The following is a 14,654-nucleotide window of genomic DNA, read 5'->3' on the forward strand; positions in this document are numbered from 1 at the left end:
CAGTAGGGTTTAGGGATTTTAAACACTACTGACACATACACTCACCTAAAGGATTATTAGGAACACCTGTTTAATTTCTCATTAATCTAATCAATCAATCAATCAATCAATCAATCAATCAATCAATCAATCAATCAATCAATCAATAGCAATCAATGGCAGTTGCTTCAATGCATTTAGGGGTATGGTCCTGGACAAGAAAATCTCCTGAACTGCAAACTGAATGTCAGAATGGGAAAGCAGAATGGGTGATTTAAGCAATTTTGAGCGTGGCATGGTTGTTGGTGCCAGATGGGCTGGTCTGAGGATTTCACAATCTGCTGAGTTACTGGGATTTTCACGCACAACCATTTCTAGGGTTTACAAAGAATGGTGTGAAAAAGGAAAAACATCCAGTATGCGGCAGTCCTGTGGGCGAAAATGCCTTGCTGATGCTAGAGGTCAGAGGAGAATGGGCCGACTGATTCAAGCTGATAGAAGAGCAACTTTGACTGAAATAACCACTCGTTACAACTGAGTTATGCAGCAAAGCATTTGTGAAGCCACAACACGAACAACATTGAGGCGGATGGGCTACAACAGCAGAAGACCCCACCGGGTACCACTCATATCCACTACAAATAGGAAAAAGAGGCTAAAATTGGTAATAGGTAAGAGGAAAAAATTGGACAGTTGAAGACTGGAAATGTTGCCTGGTCTGATGAGTCTCGATTTCTGTTGAGGCATTCAGATGGTAGAGTCAGAATTTGGCGTAAACAGAATGAGAACATGGATCCATCATGCCTTGTTACCACTGTGCAGGCTGGTGGTGGTGGTGTAATGGTGTGGGAGATGTTTTCTTGGCACACTTTAGGCCCCTTAGTTCCAATTGGGCATTGTTTAAATGCCACCTACCTGAGCATTGTTTCTGAACATGTCCATCCCTTTATGACCACCATGTACCCATCCTCTGATGGCTACTTTAGGCAGGATAATGCACCATGTCACAAAGCTCAAATAATTTCAAATTGGTTTCTTGAACATGACAACGAGTTCACTGTACTAAAATGGCCCCCACAGTCACCAGATCTCAACCCAATAGAGCATCTTTGGGATGTGGTGGAACGGGAGCTTCGTGCCCTGGATGTGCATCCCACAAATCTCCATCAACAGCAAGATGCTATCCTGTCAATATGGGCCAACATTTCTAAAGAATGCTTTCAGCATCTTTTTGAATCAATGCAATGTAGAATTAAGACCGTTCTAAAGGCGAAATTTGTCCCTAGACTGAAATGGTCTGTTTTTGCCTTATTTGGAAGGGTTATGAATATTAATGTGGAGTTCGGCTCTGATTGGCTGTTTTACTGCACGGCAGTGACAGCAGACACATACGTTATATTGTCCATTGTGACAATGGAAAGGTTATGCATGCAGCCTTATGTACGATCCTGTTTCTGACGAAGATAAAGATTTTAAGGAACAACCAATTGTTTTGAGATTGGAAATGGACGCGTTTGAGTGGTAAGTTTAATCTATAAGACCTGCAAAATGTAACATCAGTATATCTTCAGCCTACTATTACGTTACACGTTAACTCATATCATCGGCAGCCACATCTTTGTTTTTAGCATTTTAAAAACATTTTAATCATTGTAATGCGTCACCTTATGATTTTCCAATGATAGCTTCTTCACTTTAAGTCCCAAACTCTAAACAGCGAACTGGGTAACCTTAGCGCGTAAATATGTTGTTTGTACAGTACAGTAAGGTGTTTTTTTCTTTTTACAAATTGACTAGATTCATTGTCAAATTACAACTGTTTCAACTTAAGTGGTGGAGAAGGTGATGTTAGGGGGCGTACAAAATAATGATCCCAGCGACTGCGTCACAGTTGGTGTTATGTTGAGATTCGTCTGTTTTTCCGTAGGTGTTTTTCACAAACAATACTTACATATGAAGGAGGAAACAATGGTGTTTAAGATGTGTGTGATGTCAATGTACTGAACTCTTGATATTCAACTATGCCATGGTTAATTACATTTTTCATTCTAGGGCACCTTTAACAAGTGTAATGTCCCATGTCATCGCCTGACATCATATCTGCGTGATTTTTCTTATGTAAAAACAATGGGAAACCCAAAGACGCTTTAAAAGGTTAGTTCACTTAAAAATGAAAAATTGTCATGAATTACTCCCCTTATGTCATTCCAAACCCATACGTTTTCGGAACACAAATTAAGATATTTTTGTAGAAATCCAAGAGCATTGCAACAGATTAAAATGTGGATAAATCAACTCATAAACTTACAGTTGAACTTACACTCTTGTTGCGTGTCCTCAAACTGCAAACAAACAAAAATAAAGACTTTATTCAACAATTTCTTCAAGTCAGTCTACTACGCTGTTCACGGAATAAACACTGTTCGGCGCTTCCGGGTTCTACATCAGAACACTGGCTCATTATTGGCCAGGTCCTGCGTCAGCATCACACACGTGTTGTGGTGCTCACATGAACAGTGCTGACCAATAATGAGTCGCCTTTATGATACAGTGGGTTTGGAATAACATGAGGGTGAGTAATTAATCACAGAAAACTCTTAAATATATTATGTCAAATACTATTTTGTCAAGTGGCTAACATAATCAGAAAGAGCTTTATTTGTAGTAACCGTAATACAGCATTTTCTCTATTATACAAATGATTTGCATACCATTTAGCAAGTCATCCAGCTTTTATTAATATGATATCCTGATATCGATCTAGCTTACTACAGTGCGCAACAATACCAGCCACAGAGCAAACATTAAGAGTAATGTTATAACATTCAACACACTTAAATGTATTAAAAATGAGCTGCATAACCCCACAATTTTTATTTGTCAGATGAAGGGACCTGTATGAGTATTCAGCACTTGCGGCTGTTTCATTAGAATTAAATAAATCAAAGTGAATTTAAGTGCTCAAACGTAATCGTAAAAAAAGTTCAAGTTTAGGTAAGGAGGCTAACATTAAATGGAACTTTAATCGTAAAATAAACAAACAGTTAAACAAGTTATATGTTGACTGCGAAATATAAGCATAATTAAAACAGCAAGGTATGTTTTATGGCTTTGGGCAAATGTCCCAGGCTCTGGGCAGCGCCCTGCTTCATACCACAGTAATGTTAAAGGGGGGGTGAAACACTCAGTTTCAGTCAATCTCATGTCAATCTTGAGTACCTATAGAGTAGTATTGCATCCTTCATATCTCCGAAAAGTCGTTAGTTTTATTATATTTATAAAAGAAATATGGACTGTACCGAGTCTTTCCGGAAAAAAACGAGCGCCTGGAGGCGTATCGTGTGGGCGGAGCTAAAGAATGACGAATGTGCACAAAGCGATGACCTCCTCAAGCGTGGAGAAACCCATCGCTATCTCAGCTAATACAGATAATGATCCACAATCAAATCTGAGGCAGAAATAAATTGAACAGGAAAAACAGCAACATCAGGACGTCCGTCTCTGTGGTATGTACTGTATTTAGTGGCCTTTGTGTGTGTTTACTCGCAGTTTATGATGACATGATTCGGTTTATGGACTATTGTATGCGACTAGACCTTAGAGGTAGCAAGCAAAACGGTTTTGCACGTCAGACTAGTGTAACATTATAAAACAGAGAACAGCAATGGAGTAACCGTTAGCGCATTTGAATGACGAAGCACGCGATTGTGTCGTTTACTGATGTTTACTCACGCGACGGTAGCCAACAGCACAGACATTTGAAGCAGTTTTACTCACCGGCTGCTTCCAAAGCAGGACCGAACCTTTATCGCTGGGACCGCTCCGTCAAAAACACACTTCTTTGGTATGATTTGGTGAAGTCCTGTGACAGCAGTGGCGTGTAAATCCACTTCGACTGAAACGATGTTGTGAAGCTTCCCGTCATTTCTGCGTTCAAATCGGTTCAAATGCAGCGCTGCCTTCCTGGAATGCTGTGCTGAAGCGTTGAAGTCGCTCGACGTCACCCCTAGGAATAAAGTGGAGCGCGGCACGCGACATAAGTGTTCACGGACGACTGGATCTGCACCTGAGAGAGTGTTTACGGGCGCGCGCAACCTACCGAGAGAAGAGCCCGTACGGCCCATACAAGGACCTTCCGTTCTATTAACGTCAAGCCGACCCATACTCGAAAAAAACTCTCCGAAACTTGTGAGAAACCGGAAGGAGTATTTTTGAAACAGAAATACTCCACCAAACGTCCAACATTAGTTTTTGACACTTTGACTATGTTTAGGATGGGAATCCAAGTCTTTAACAGTGTAAAAAGCTCAGTATGCATGAAACAGCATTTCACCCCCCCTTTAATACAATAGCCTATACATGAACACGACATGGCCTGTCTGAATGGTTTTCATCACCTGTGGAGGTGAAGACGACAACTCCCATGATTCCACGCTCATTCATCTAGCTATGCTTTTGTTATTGTGTGGAATAAGCGACCTCTAGTGGCGAAACTTACATACTGTGCCTTTAAAAGACAATTATTTAGATTTCTTTTTAAATTTGTTGTTGCTTTTCCAAGCTTCTTGTCACAGGGATGCTGAAGCCTATCCCAGCGTCTCAGGCTATGCGAGAATGATAATGTAATATTTTTTCTATATCAAAATTAGGAGTGAAATGTATTAAAGTGTATTTTTCCACAGAGAACAAAGACATCCAAATGGAAAATGGTGCAGACCTACAAATCTAATTTTATATATAAAAACTTTAGAGCTGCTTCTGTTACCAAAAAAAAAAAAAAAAAAAGACCTTGAAGTAACGTAAGATCATTTTATAATTAATTAACTGGGTTCATGTACTCAAACCCGTTTTTTGAGAAATATACATGTAACCGTCCACTGGGAGAAAGGGGGGAGTCTGTTACAATAAAAACAAAAAGAAAAAATTCAATATTTTTCATTTATTTTTATATATAAAAATCAGTTGTGTTTATCATACACAAGAGATTCAATAATTGCACTATAAATTGTTTGAGAACAGTCATACCAGCTTACTGGACTCTATAGAAGAGCTTGTATAAGTTATAGAGACTATACATAGCTGCAGAGATTATAAACAACCTTTAACAAGTCTCAGAGAAGAATACTTTGGCATATAGATTAACAGTCATTTGAGAGGACATCTAAATATCACAATATATCTGGATAACATACTGTTTGGTAGTGAATGTTATGAGTCTACATATATTTTCTTATACATATATAAGAAAACAATGACACACGAGAAGGCTGGAGTTTCATCAGTCACCCTCATCCCTTAAATTTCACTTGGTCTGAAAGAAAGAAAAACATTACTTTAATATTCACAGAGATGAACAAGGAAATTACCTTCAAAGTGAAGATTTTTTTATATACCAAAATGAAATGAAAATTGTTTTTTTATTTTAACAATATAAGATGATATTGAAAATTATGAAAGCTTGTTTCTGCCACTGAATAAGAAGAAAAGGTAATTGCAACTTTTTATCTCACCATTCTGATTTTTATTCCTTGCAATTGTGAGTTTATAACACCCAATTGCAAGTTATAAAGTCAGACTAGTTTTCTTCATGCAATTGTGTTTATATTTCACAATTCTGAGAAAAAGTCACAACTGTGAGATATAAAGTGGCAATTATCTTTAAAAATAAATTGTGTCAGGAACAAGCTTCTATAGAAAATAAATATTATGGCTTATTGATATCGGCTAGAACATTCTTATTCACAACTCTTTGGAGTAGATGGTCGCTGCTGAACTCTTTTGCACCAATTTCCGTTTCCATGGTAACAGCGACGTCTCTGATTGGTGGATCTTTCATCAAGATTTTAGGTAGTGTAGTTCTTTACTGGGAATTTACTGATGAAATGCAGTTTTGTTTCAGATAAAGCTGAAATCACACCGACTGTTGCCTTCTACAGAATCATATACCATCCTTTAACCTCTGAGCTCACGGTAGGTCCATCGTGAGGGGTTGATATCAGAAATCAATAAATCAATGAATGGGGAAAAAAATTAATGGGATTTTTACTTTCAGAACCCTACTGCTGCACCGAAACTACTTAAAATTGCATGATGTGGATCTTGTTTACCTTGTTCATCTTTTGGGGGTTAACAACATCAACCTGCCAACAGAGAAAATGGTACTTTAAGACACTCAATTTAAGTTTTATTTGGACAGCGTTACTGCTGTTACTTCCTTTAATCCACAGAGATCTTACCTCCGACATGACGGGCAGATTCATATGCCGATGTGGCCACATGTTCCTGTGGGCTTTGGCTCCCAGCCTCTGGTTCAGTTTCCGTAGTAACCTCTTCACCTTCTTGTCCCTTGGATCAGCGCACTTCACTGCCTTTTTGGTGTACAATCTGTCGTGATTCAAACAATTGAGAACATGAGCACCAGGATTTCAAGAGCTCCCTCCAAAACCTCTCTCTTTACATACAGCAAGTCCCAAATCTCTTAATCTGCTACGCTTCAAGTCAGCGCAGGCCAAATTGGCCCCAGTAAAGAAACAGTTTGGGTATTGTCCACCCAGCCTGAGTGCATTCTTTTGCTCTACTTGCCTGACAATTACTGCTCTCGGTAATAAAAATCTGACCTGCTTAGATGGCAATGCCTGTGAGCTTTAATAGGGCATATTTTCCAAGTCTGTGATTGTTCCAGGATGCCTGGAATACTTGCATGATGGCTCTTATGCTGCAATCCGGCCCCTCCGTCTGCCTCTCATACCTCAGGACGTCTTTGGTCCGGACTTTTCCGTGAGAGTACTGCATGCAGCACTGAACATCTCTCTGCATTTGCACACCCTTTCCTGGCATAGAGAGAAGTCACAAACCAGCAACAGAATTCAACAAAGATTCACACCTGGAACCCACCGTCAAGTATCATAACTGAAATGAAATGATGCATAGAAACTGGCATGTTCAACAGTTTGCAGTAGTCACAATCGGATTTGGACTCCTTTTTGGAGCTTCCTGTGACAGGTACAGCCTCCCATCATGCTTTAACACACCTCATATTCTCAGACATGCGTGAAACTCCAGCATCCGAAGCTTCTGAACCAGTCTGGCTATCGTAGCATTATGCCTATTTCCCTCCCACCGAGATCTGGTCCCAACCGCCCCATTCCGACATCACAATCAGACGCGAGGGAGAGTTTCACCTTACCTTCCAGGCAGCCGAAGAGGACGGCCGAGAGGAAGAGGATGGAGACAGTCTGCAGGAACATGGTGGAACCTCAGAGGGATTTTTTCCTCCGATCTGTCTGCTGTCCTCTTGTGCTGTTTTTATTTCTCTCCTCTCTCCCTCCCTTCCCCTATTTTTTCTCTCACGCGCTAACACACCCACAATCCCCCCCCCCCCGTGTGCTGTTTTCACAGTCGTAGCATCTCCCCTCAGTGTTGAGAAACGCACAACTCTCTTCAATTAACACACTGAGCTGTGCAAGCGATGGTGCGATGTGTGGCATAATTACGGCAGTTTTGAGCCCATCATCCCTGCTTGCTTGAGAATTTACAACTGAAAATCTCCCAACAATAAATCAATAAAAAATTCTTCCAAACATTTGAAGAAACAAGATTAAAAACAGCTGTCTTAAATGAAATACGGGCCTGAAGTTGGATGCTGGAAGAGAACGAAACACCCAGTGTTGGGTAAGTTACTTTAAAAAAGTAACTAATTACTAGTTACTAATTACATCTTCAATAGTGTAATTAGATTACTGTACACATTACTCTTTCCAAAAACTATTTAATTATTACTTTCTAAATCCTAAATATCCTAAATTCTAAATATATATATAGAGTTCAATTACATGTGAAGTAACTAATTAAATTACACAAAAAATAAGAGTAATCCCCTACTTTACTTTTTCAAGGGAAAAGTAATTAAATTACAGTAACAAATGACTTACTAACTAGTTACACCCAACACTGGAAACACCTTACACTGAAATGTCCAACTTTTTTCATAAAACTTGTGATTTAATCCAGTCAAAAATGTTGGAACTGGATAAAATACAGTCCTGGGGCATGCAGGGAGGAGTATGAGAAAACATTCGCATGAACAAAACATCAGGAATCAATATGGATTCTCATGTGCAGACATTTAGAGCCTGTCCTCATGTCAAGATCTTGAGTCATGTGGAGAAACTGTTTTGGGACTTTATGGTTTTGGCATACCTGGGATCATTAGAACGAAAATATGCCATCTGCGTGTCCAAGGTGGGTGTGGAAGGCATGCGAAAACATACCCTGCCCATGACCTCACTGACACTGCGGTCCACGGGCCAATCGGTTTTCCCCGCATATTTCTTTGGCAATTAAGGTATCACTGCACAGAATGCCGAAACAAAGCATGCCAGCCACTACTCAAAGAAACCTCTGTTCTTTTGTGAACGAAGAACAGCTTCATGGGCTGTTGACAAATGAACATGTTTTTACATTACTGCATCATCTGCTTGAGTATCTATGGAAGAAAACAAATCAAACAAAATGGTTTGTTTCATTTACTTGATTAAACGTAGTGGGAAAAAAAGGATATTCACTGAGGTGGCAAGTTCTACCCCATGCCCATTTGAGCTTGATCCACAGTACTTGTCAGTTAAAATGACAAAGTCAAAAAATTAACTGCGCCATCCCAGGATATGGATTCAATTAAGAAACATTGACAGGGCTCAATCCGAGAGGCGGGATAAACGGTTGTCTTTCAAATTCCCCATGTACGTAATTGGCTAGCGCTAAAACTAACCAGATCAACATGAAGCGGAGCTAGTTGAGTCTATATCTTAGAGTAGTTTAAAGCCAGTGTTCAAAATGAGATTCGAACTAGTTACAAGTGTCTGCTATTAAATGAGATAACTATTATCTTTGCAACACAAACAGAAAATGCATGGTTTAGTTTCAAACACAAGGAGTGAAACGTTACAATTTAACCCATGGTCTGGGTTAGTTTTAACATACCCTGGTGTGAGATGAGCGTTATGATATCCACCGGGGTGATATAAGGTTTATGACAAAAAATATATATATTTTGAAAGCTTTTTATTCAACACTAACTTTTCACTATAACTGATGTGTGTCACTCCCAGTCTCAGTGTGTTTGTCACTCTCAGTCATAGTAATTGAACATAATAAATTGAACTTGAACACAAACATTATGTGTAAGCATGTTTGTTACTGTCAGTCATAGTAAAATATAGAAATATTGAACTTGAACACTTGAACGCACGTGTGTGTGTGAGAGTGTGACCGTATTTTGATTAGCCTACCGAAAATCAGGACACTTGGCCCGGCAATGAGATACTCAAGTGATACTCGAAGTTTACTTAAAGATTCCTTATTAATTTCAATACATTTAAAGTATGCCCCCTCTGTATGGATAGAAAATTGTTATATTAGGGCCAGGATAGAACATGTTCTAGGAAAACAGGACGTTTGGTCACCCTAGTGTGTGTGTGACTCTGTAACTCCGAGTCTTGTTGTTACAACTAAACATGTAGACATACCTCACTTTACAGCTAACAGCTAAAACATTAGCACTTACAACTTGCATGAACAATATCTACACAGACACACACAAAACATGAGATTAAATTATATGATTACATTTGATGAGTTTAACTACAAAACCGAAATTCCTGTAACAAAAATAAACAAAGTAAAAAAAGTTACTTTCTTACGTGAAAATTGTTTTATTACTCTAATATCTGCTTTGTCTGCCACAGAGTTCTACTTTATCATGTGGAATAAGGACTAAACTGAGCATGTGCAAAGTGAAATAGATGATTTGTAACTAGTTCCTGATTGGACAGATTGGATTTGTTACAACTGACCCGTGTTACAACCATCCCTGGTCTCCCCTATCCGGTCGGCAAAACTCTGAACACATCATAAGAATGACTTCAGTGCCGTTCTTTGTTCTTTTCTCAAAGAAAAGCTTAACTGTCTCCAAGTCTTCCAGAGTTGCCTTTAAATCCCATTTGAAAGACCGCCGTTTGCCAGTTTCTTTGTTTAAAAGAAGCACGCGGAACCTCTGCAAACTGCCGTCAATATGTGCCCACCGACTCTACGCAATGTGATTGGCCTGACCAGAGTATGTTTTTTACAGCTTGCAAGTCTATGGAGAGTTGTTAGACGACACTCGCTGCAAATTAGATTGGCTGCCGCTAGGGTGCGTCTAGATTTCTAGGTTAGTCTTAACCCCCATTTCCACCAAAATGGAAAATTTTTCACCAGGAATTATTTTTCTCCCAGAACTATTGCTGTTTTTGTTTCCATCGTGGTCTAAAGTAACTCTCCAGAGCCCTCTGGATTTCGTTCTCAACATTTAAGCTTAATAAAACCTGAACCTCATCATCAATCCAATGTTTTTTTCTTTTTTTAACTCCATTGTTGATTCGAATATTGTTCATTCAAATTCACAAGATTAACGGAATGCATAGCTGATATAAAAAACTGGAAGAACAGTAATTTCCTGCAACTTATTGTTTCTAGGATCTGTAAAACTGCATTCTACCATCTTAAAAATATATCTAAAATAAGGCACATGCATTTTTAATTCAAAATTCTGAACAGTTAGTTCATGCGTTCATGAGCTCAAGGCTAGATTATTGTAATGCTCTACTGGGTGGTTGCCCTGCTCGCTTAATAAACAAACTCCAGCTGGTCCAAAACGCAGCAGCTCGAGTTCTTACTAGAACCAGGAAGTATGATCATATTAGTCCAGCTCTGTCAACACTGCACTGGCTCCCTATTAAACATTGCATACATTTTAAAATCTTGCTTATTACTTACAAAGCACTAAATGGTTTAGCTCCCCAGTACTTGAGCGAGCTCTTAACACATTATACTCCATCACGTCTATTGCGGTCTCAAAACTCTGGCTGGTTGATAATTTCAAAATCAACTGCAGGCGGTCGATCCTTTTACTGTTTAGCACCTAAACTCTGGAACAGTCTTCCTAGCATTGTTCAGGAAGCAGACACACTCTGTCAGTTTAAATCTAGACCAAAAATGCATCTCTTTACTATGGCATACACATAGAACATTATCGATTTGTATTGTTCAAATCAGTTAGATGAACTCGTTACATCATAAGAAGAATGCCATCTACGCTAATGTTAGTCTCTTCAACTATATTACCGATCTGTCCGCATTGACACTGTGATAATTGAAATTAGCTGGATGACATCACCGTTTTCACCAGAGCGGCTGTACAGCCGAATCAACTTCTGTTGCATTATCTTCCTGTTAACACTGTAAAGCTGCTTTGAAACAATTGGACTTGTATGAAGCGCTATATAAAAAAATGTGAATTGATTTGATTCAAATAGCAAACAACTCTTACTTCATGCACTTTTCCCCCCAGGACCCGTACATCATGGTTGCAGAAAACCCGATCGGCTCGACTAGAAAATGACACTGATACAATACACTTTATAGATTTAAAAATATTATATTGATTAGATGTTATTTTTTAAAAATACAGCTTGTCACCTATATAGCAGTAAGCACTGTTATTCAATAAAATTGACGTTAGTTAGTTGGATGCGTCTTACAGATCTGTTTGCCATAGTCAATGCTAAATGATGAAACAAAATGGCCAAGCATGGCCAGACATATATTGATCGACATCCCAAGTGTGTGGACCTATTTTGTGTTTGAAAACAGGGATGTTTTTTTGTGGGCAGAAAATGGCAGTTCTGCCGTAGCAATCTGTGAAAGCCATGGAATTAAATACCAGAAAAAGTACATTTTTAGTTTATATCTCACAATTTCTAGAAGGCTAAACAGAATTGTGAGATGTACTCATTATTCAGCCTTTTTTCCTCAGAATTGCAAGTTTATAAGCCGCAATTCTGCCTCAGAATGCAAGAAAATGTCAAGAATTGTGAGATAAAAGTTATCTAAGTAAAATGTTATAGGTTTAAATATTATTTTATACTGTAACTGCTATGTGTAACTGCATGTGATGTACCTATGACTTCTGCTCCAAATGGGTCTACAAACAACTCTAACTGCACGCACAGCAGACTTTTAAAAATGGTGGTTGAAAGAAAAGTCCCACCCCCGAAAGTTCCTGAACTTTGAAAAAGTACTACCTCCCGAGCAGAAACTTAGTGCGGGGGACATTTTTACCCGGAACTTCATTTAGACCCTGATCCCTGCGGTCAAAAACGTGGCTAAAGACAACTATGCAAAGAATTCTCAGCATGCATACTAGAGTTCTTCATAATGGTCTTAAATTGCTCATGCAGTGACTCACATACTTGCATGCCTTCCTCTAAAATTAATTAACTTTATGTCCTGGATCAAGACATAAGGCCATCTTAACTAACGTAAAATATTGGTTTTAAATTTTTTTGGCAATGTTTTTATTTCTGCTGGATCGACAGCATCCCTCAGACTGAGACCTCTAGGACGATCCATTCAAGGCAGACTGTTTCCCCCTGGGGACACGCTTTAGTTAAATCTCAGGAAAGAACATGCTATGGTGAGATGATCATGCACATTCTGCTCAGTTCCTCCTGATCTGGTGATTCATAAAAATCTTTGGATTAGTTGCCATGTAAAATGTTGTCTTTAAGCTCCGTGCCTGAAGACAAAGTCCCAGATATTAAGAGAGAGACAGTGATGCCTATCTCCTCCTGGATATTGAGGTAGACAGGTAGTCTGATTATGCAGATGGAACACTGCTCAGTCCTTTCACTGACCTTCAGATGCATACTGAACAATAAAACTGGAAGTCACAAGCTTCAATCAGATTTGATTTTACACAACTTCTGAAAGTCACTGCACAGCTTGATAATAAACAAAACCATTTCAAGGTTTTTTCTTTCTTGTTTTTTTTTTTTTTTTTTTTTACATATGGCATCTATGGACTTTTCTTCTTTCTCACTGGTCTGTCCACAAGACTGTAGGTGGCCCATTTGTCGTTTTAGGTTTCAGAAAGTTGCAGCCTCTATGCACCCTTGATGGGACACCACCCACAGTGGACACAGCAAAGCTCTAGAAAACAGTAGTAAGAAAAGGCCTTTGATCTGAGAAAAGTAAATGAGATGACCTTGGATCACTTTCAAAACTGATTATTGCCCAAATTTTCCGAATTATTGCCATTAAATCTTAATCTAAAAGCACAGCAGTTTTTTCTGGTATATATTTTCTGCCAATGAAATAATCTGTAACAATTAATTTTAGACTGTCAAAAATAATTCCGGTGCTGTCATATAATAATAATATAATCAAAAAGTTTATTTATTTCACTAATTCCATTCAAAAAGTAAAACTTGTATATTATAGTCATTCATTACAAACATGATATATTTCAATTGTTTATTTCTTTTAATTTCAATGATTATAACTGACACCTAAAACCCAAATTCTGAAAACTAGAATATTGTGAAAAGATTCAGTATTGAAGATACCTGGTGCCACGCTCTAATCAGCTAATTAACTCAAGACACCTGCACATGCCTTTAAATGGTCTCCGTCTAGTTCTGTAGGCTAATCTATTATGGGGAAGACTGCTGTTTGACAGTTGTCCAAAAGAAGGCCATTGGCACCTTGCACAAGAAGGGCAAGACACAAAAGGTCATTGCAAAAGAGGCTGGCTGTTCACAGAGCTGTGTCCAAGCAAAATAATAGAGGCAAAGGAAAGAAAAAGATGTGGTAGAAAAAAAGTGTACAAGCAATAGGGATAACCGCCGCCCCTTGAGAGGACTGTGAACCTCAACCCATTCAGAAATGTGGAAGGAGATTCACAGAATGGACTGCAGCTGGAGTCAGTGTTTCAATTAGACGTATGCAAGACATGGGTTTCAGCTGTCACATTCCTCTTGTCAAGCCGCTCTTGAACCCCAGACAGTGTCAGAAGCGTCTCGCCAGGGCTAAAGACAAAAAGGACTGCTGACTGGTCCAAAGTTATGTTCTCTGATGAAAGTACATTTAGCCTTTACTTTGGAAATCAGGGTCCCAGAGTCTGGAGTGTAAAGTTTCCAGTCAGTGATGGTTTGGGCTGCTGTGTCATCTGCTGGTGTTGGTCGACTGTGTTTTCTGAAGTCCAAGGTCAACGCAGACGTATACCAAGAAGTTTTAGGGCACTTCATGCTTCCTGCTGCTGACCAACTTTATGGAGATGCAGATTTCATTTTCCAACAGGACTTGGCACCTGCTCACAGTGCCAAAGCAACCAGTACCTGGTTTAAGGACCATAGTATCCCTGTTCTTAATTGGCCAACAAACTCGCCTGACCTTAACCCAATAGAAAATCTAAGGGGTATTGTGGAGATGAAAATGCGATATTCCAGACCCAACAATGCAGAAGAGCTGAAGGCCACTATCAGAGCAACCTGGGCTCTCATAACCCTGAGCTGAGCCACAGACTTATCGACTCCATGCCACGCCGCATTGCTGCAGTAATTCAGTAGAAAGGAGCCCCAACTAAGCATTGAGTGCTGTACATGCTCATACTTTTCAGTTGGCCAAGATTTCTAAAAATCCTTTCTTTGTATTGGTCTTAAAGGGTTAGTTCACCCAAAAATTTAATTTATGTCATTAATTACTCACCCAAATGTTGTTCCACACCCGTTAGACCTCCGTCCATCTTCAGAACACAGTTTAAGATATCTTATATTTAGTCCGAGAGCGTATCTAAGTGT

The 14,654-nt window shown here is 39.1% G+C and overlaps 1 protein-coding gene across 2 annotated transcripts; it reads right to left on the reverse strand.

Moving 5' to 3' along the window:
* Positions 1-4,903: 4,903 nt before the first annotated feature.
* On the reverse strand, positions 4,904-7,323 carry ccl44 (chemokine (C-C motif) ligand 44). 2 transcript variants are annotated; one of them, XM_067431566.1, is made up of 5 exons: positions 7,166-7,323; positions 6,680-6,809; positions 6,216-6,363; positions 6,087-6,119; positions 4,904-5,290 (listed from the first exon to the last, which is right to left on the reverse strand). In XM_067431566.1, the coding sequence occupies exons 1-5, from the start codon at positions 7,224-7,226 to the stop codon at positions 5,282-5,284; spliced, it is 381 nt and encodes a 126-aa protein (XP_067287667.1). In that variant the 5' UTR covers positions 7,227-7,323; the 3' UTR covers positions 4,904-5,281. The 2 variants fall into 2 exon arrangements, with proteins under 2 accessions (XP_067287667.1, XP_067287668.1); XM_067431567.1 differs by lacking the exon at positions 7,166-7,323 and adding an exon at positions 7,011-7,099.
* Positions 7,324-14,654: the final 7,331 nt, after the last annotated feature.

This window comes from Pseudorasbora parva, chromosome 22 (assembly GCF_024679245.1).
Source record: "Pseudorasbora parva isolate DD20220531a chromosome 22, ASM2467924v1, whole genome shotgun sequence".
Classification (NCBI taxonomy): domain Eukaryota; kingdom Metazoa; phylum Chordata; class Actinopteri; order Cypriniformes; family Gobionidae; genus Pseudorasbora; species Pseudorasbora parva.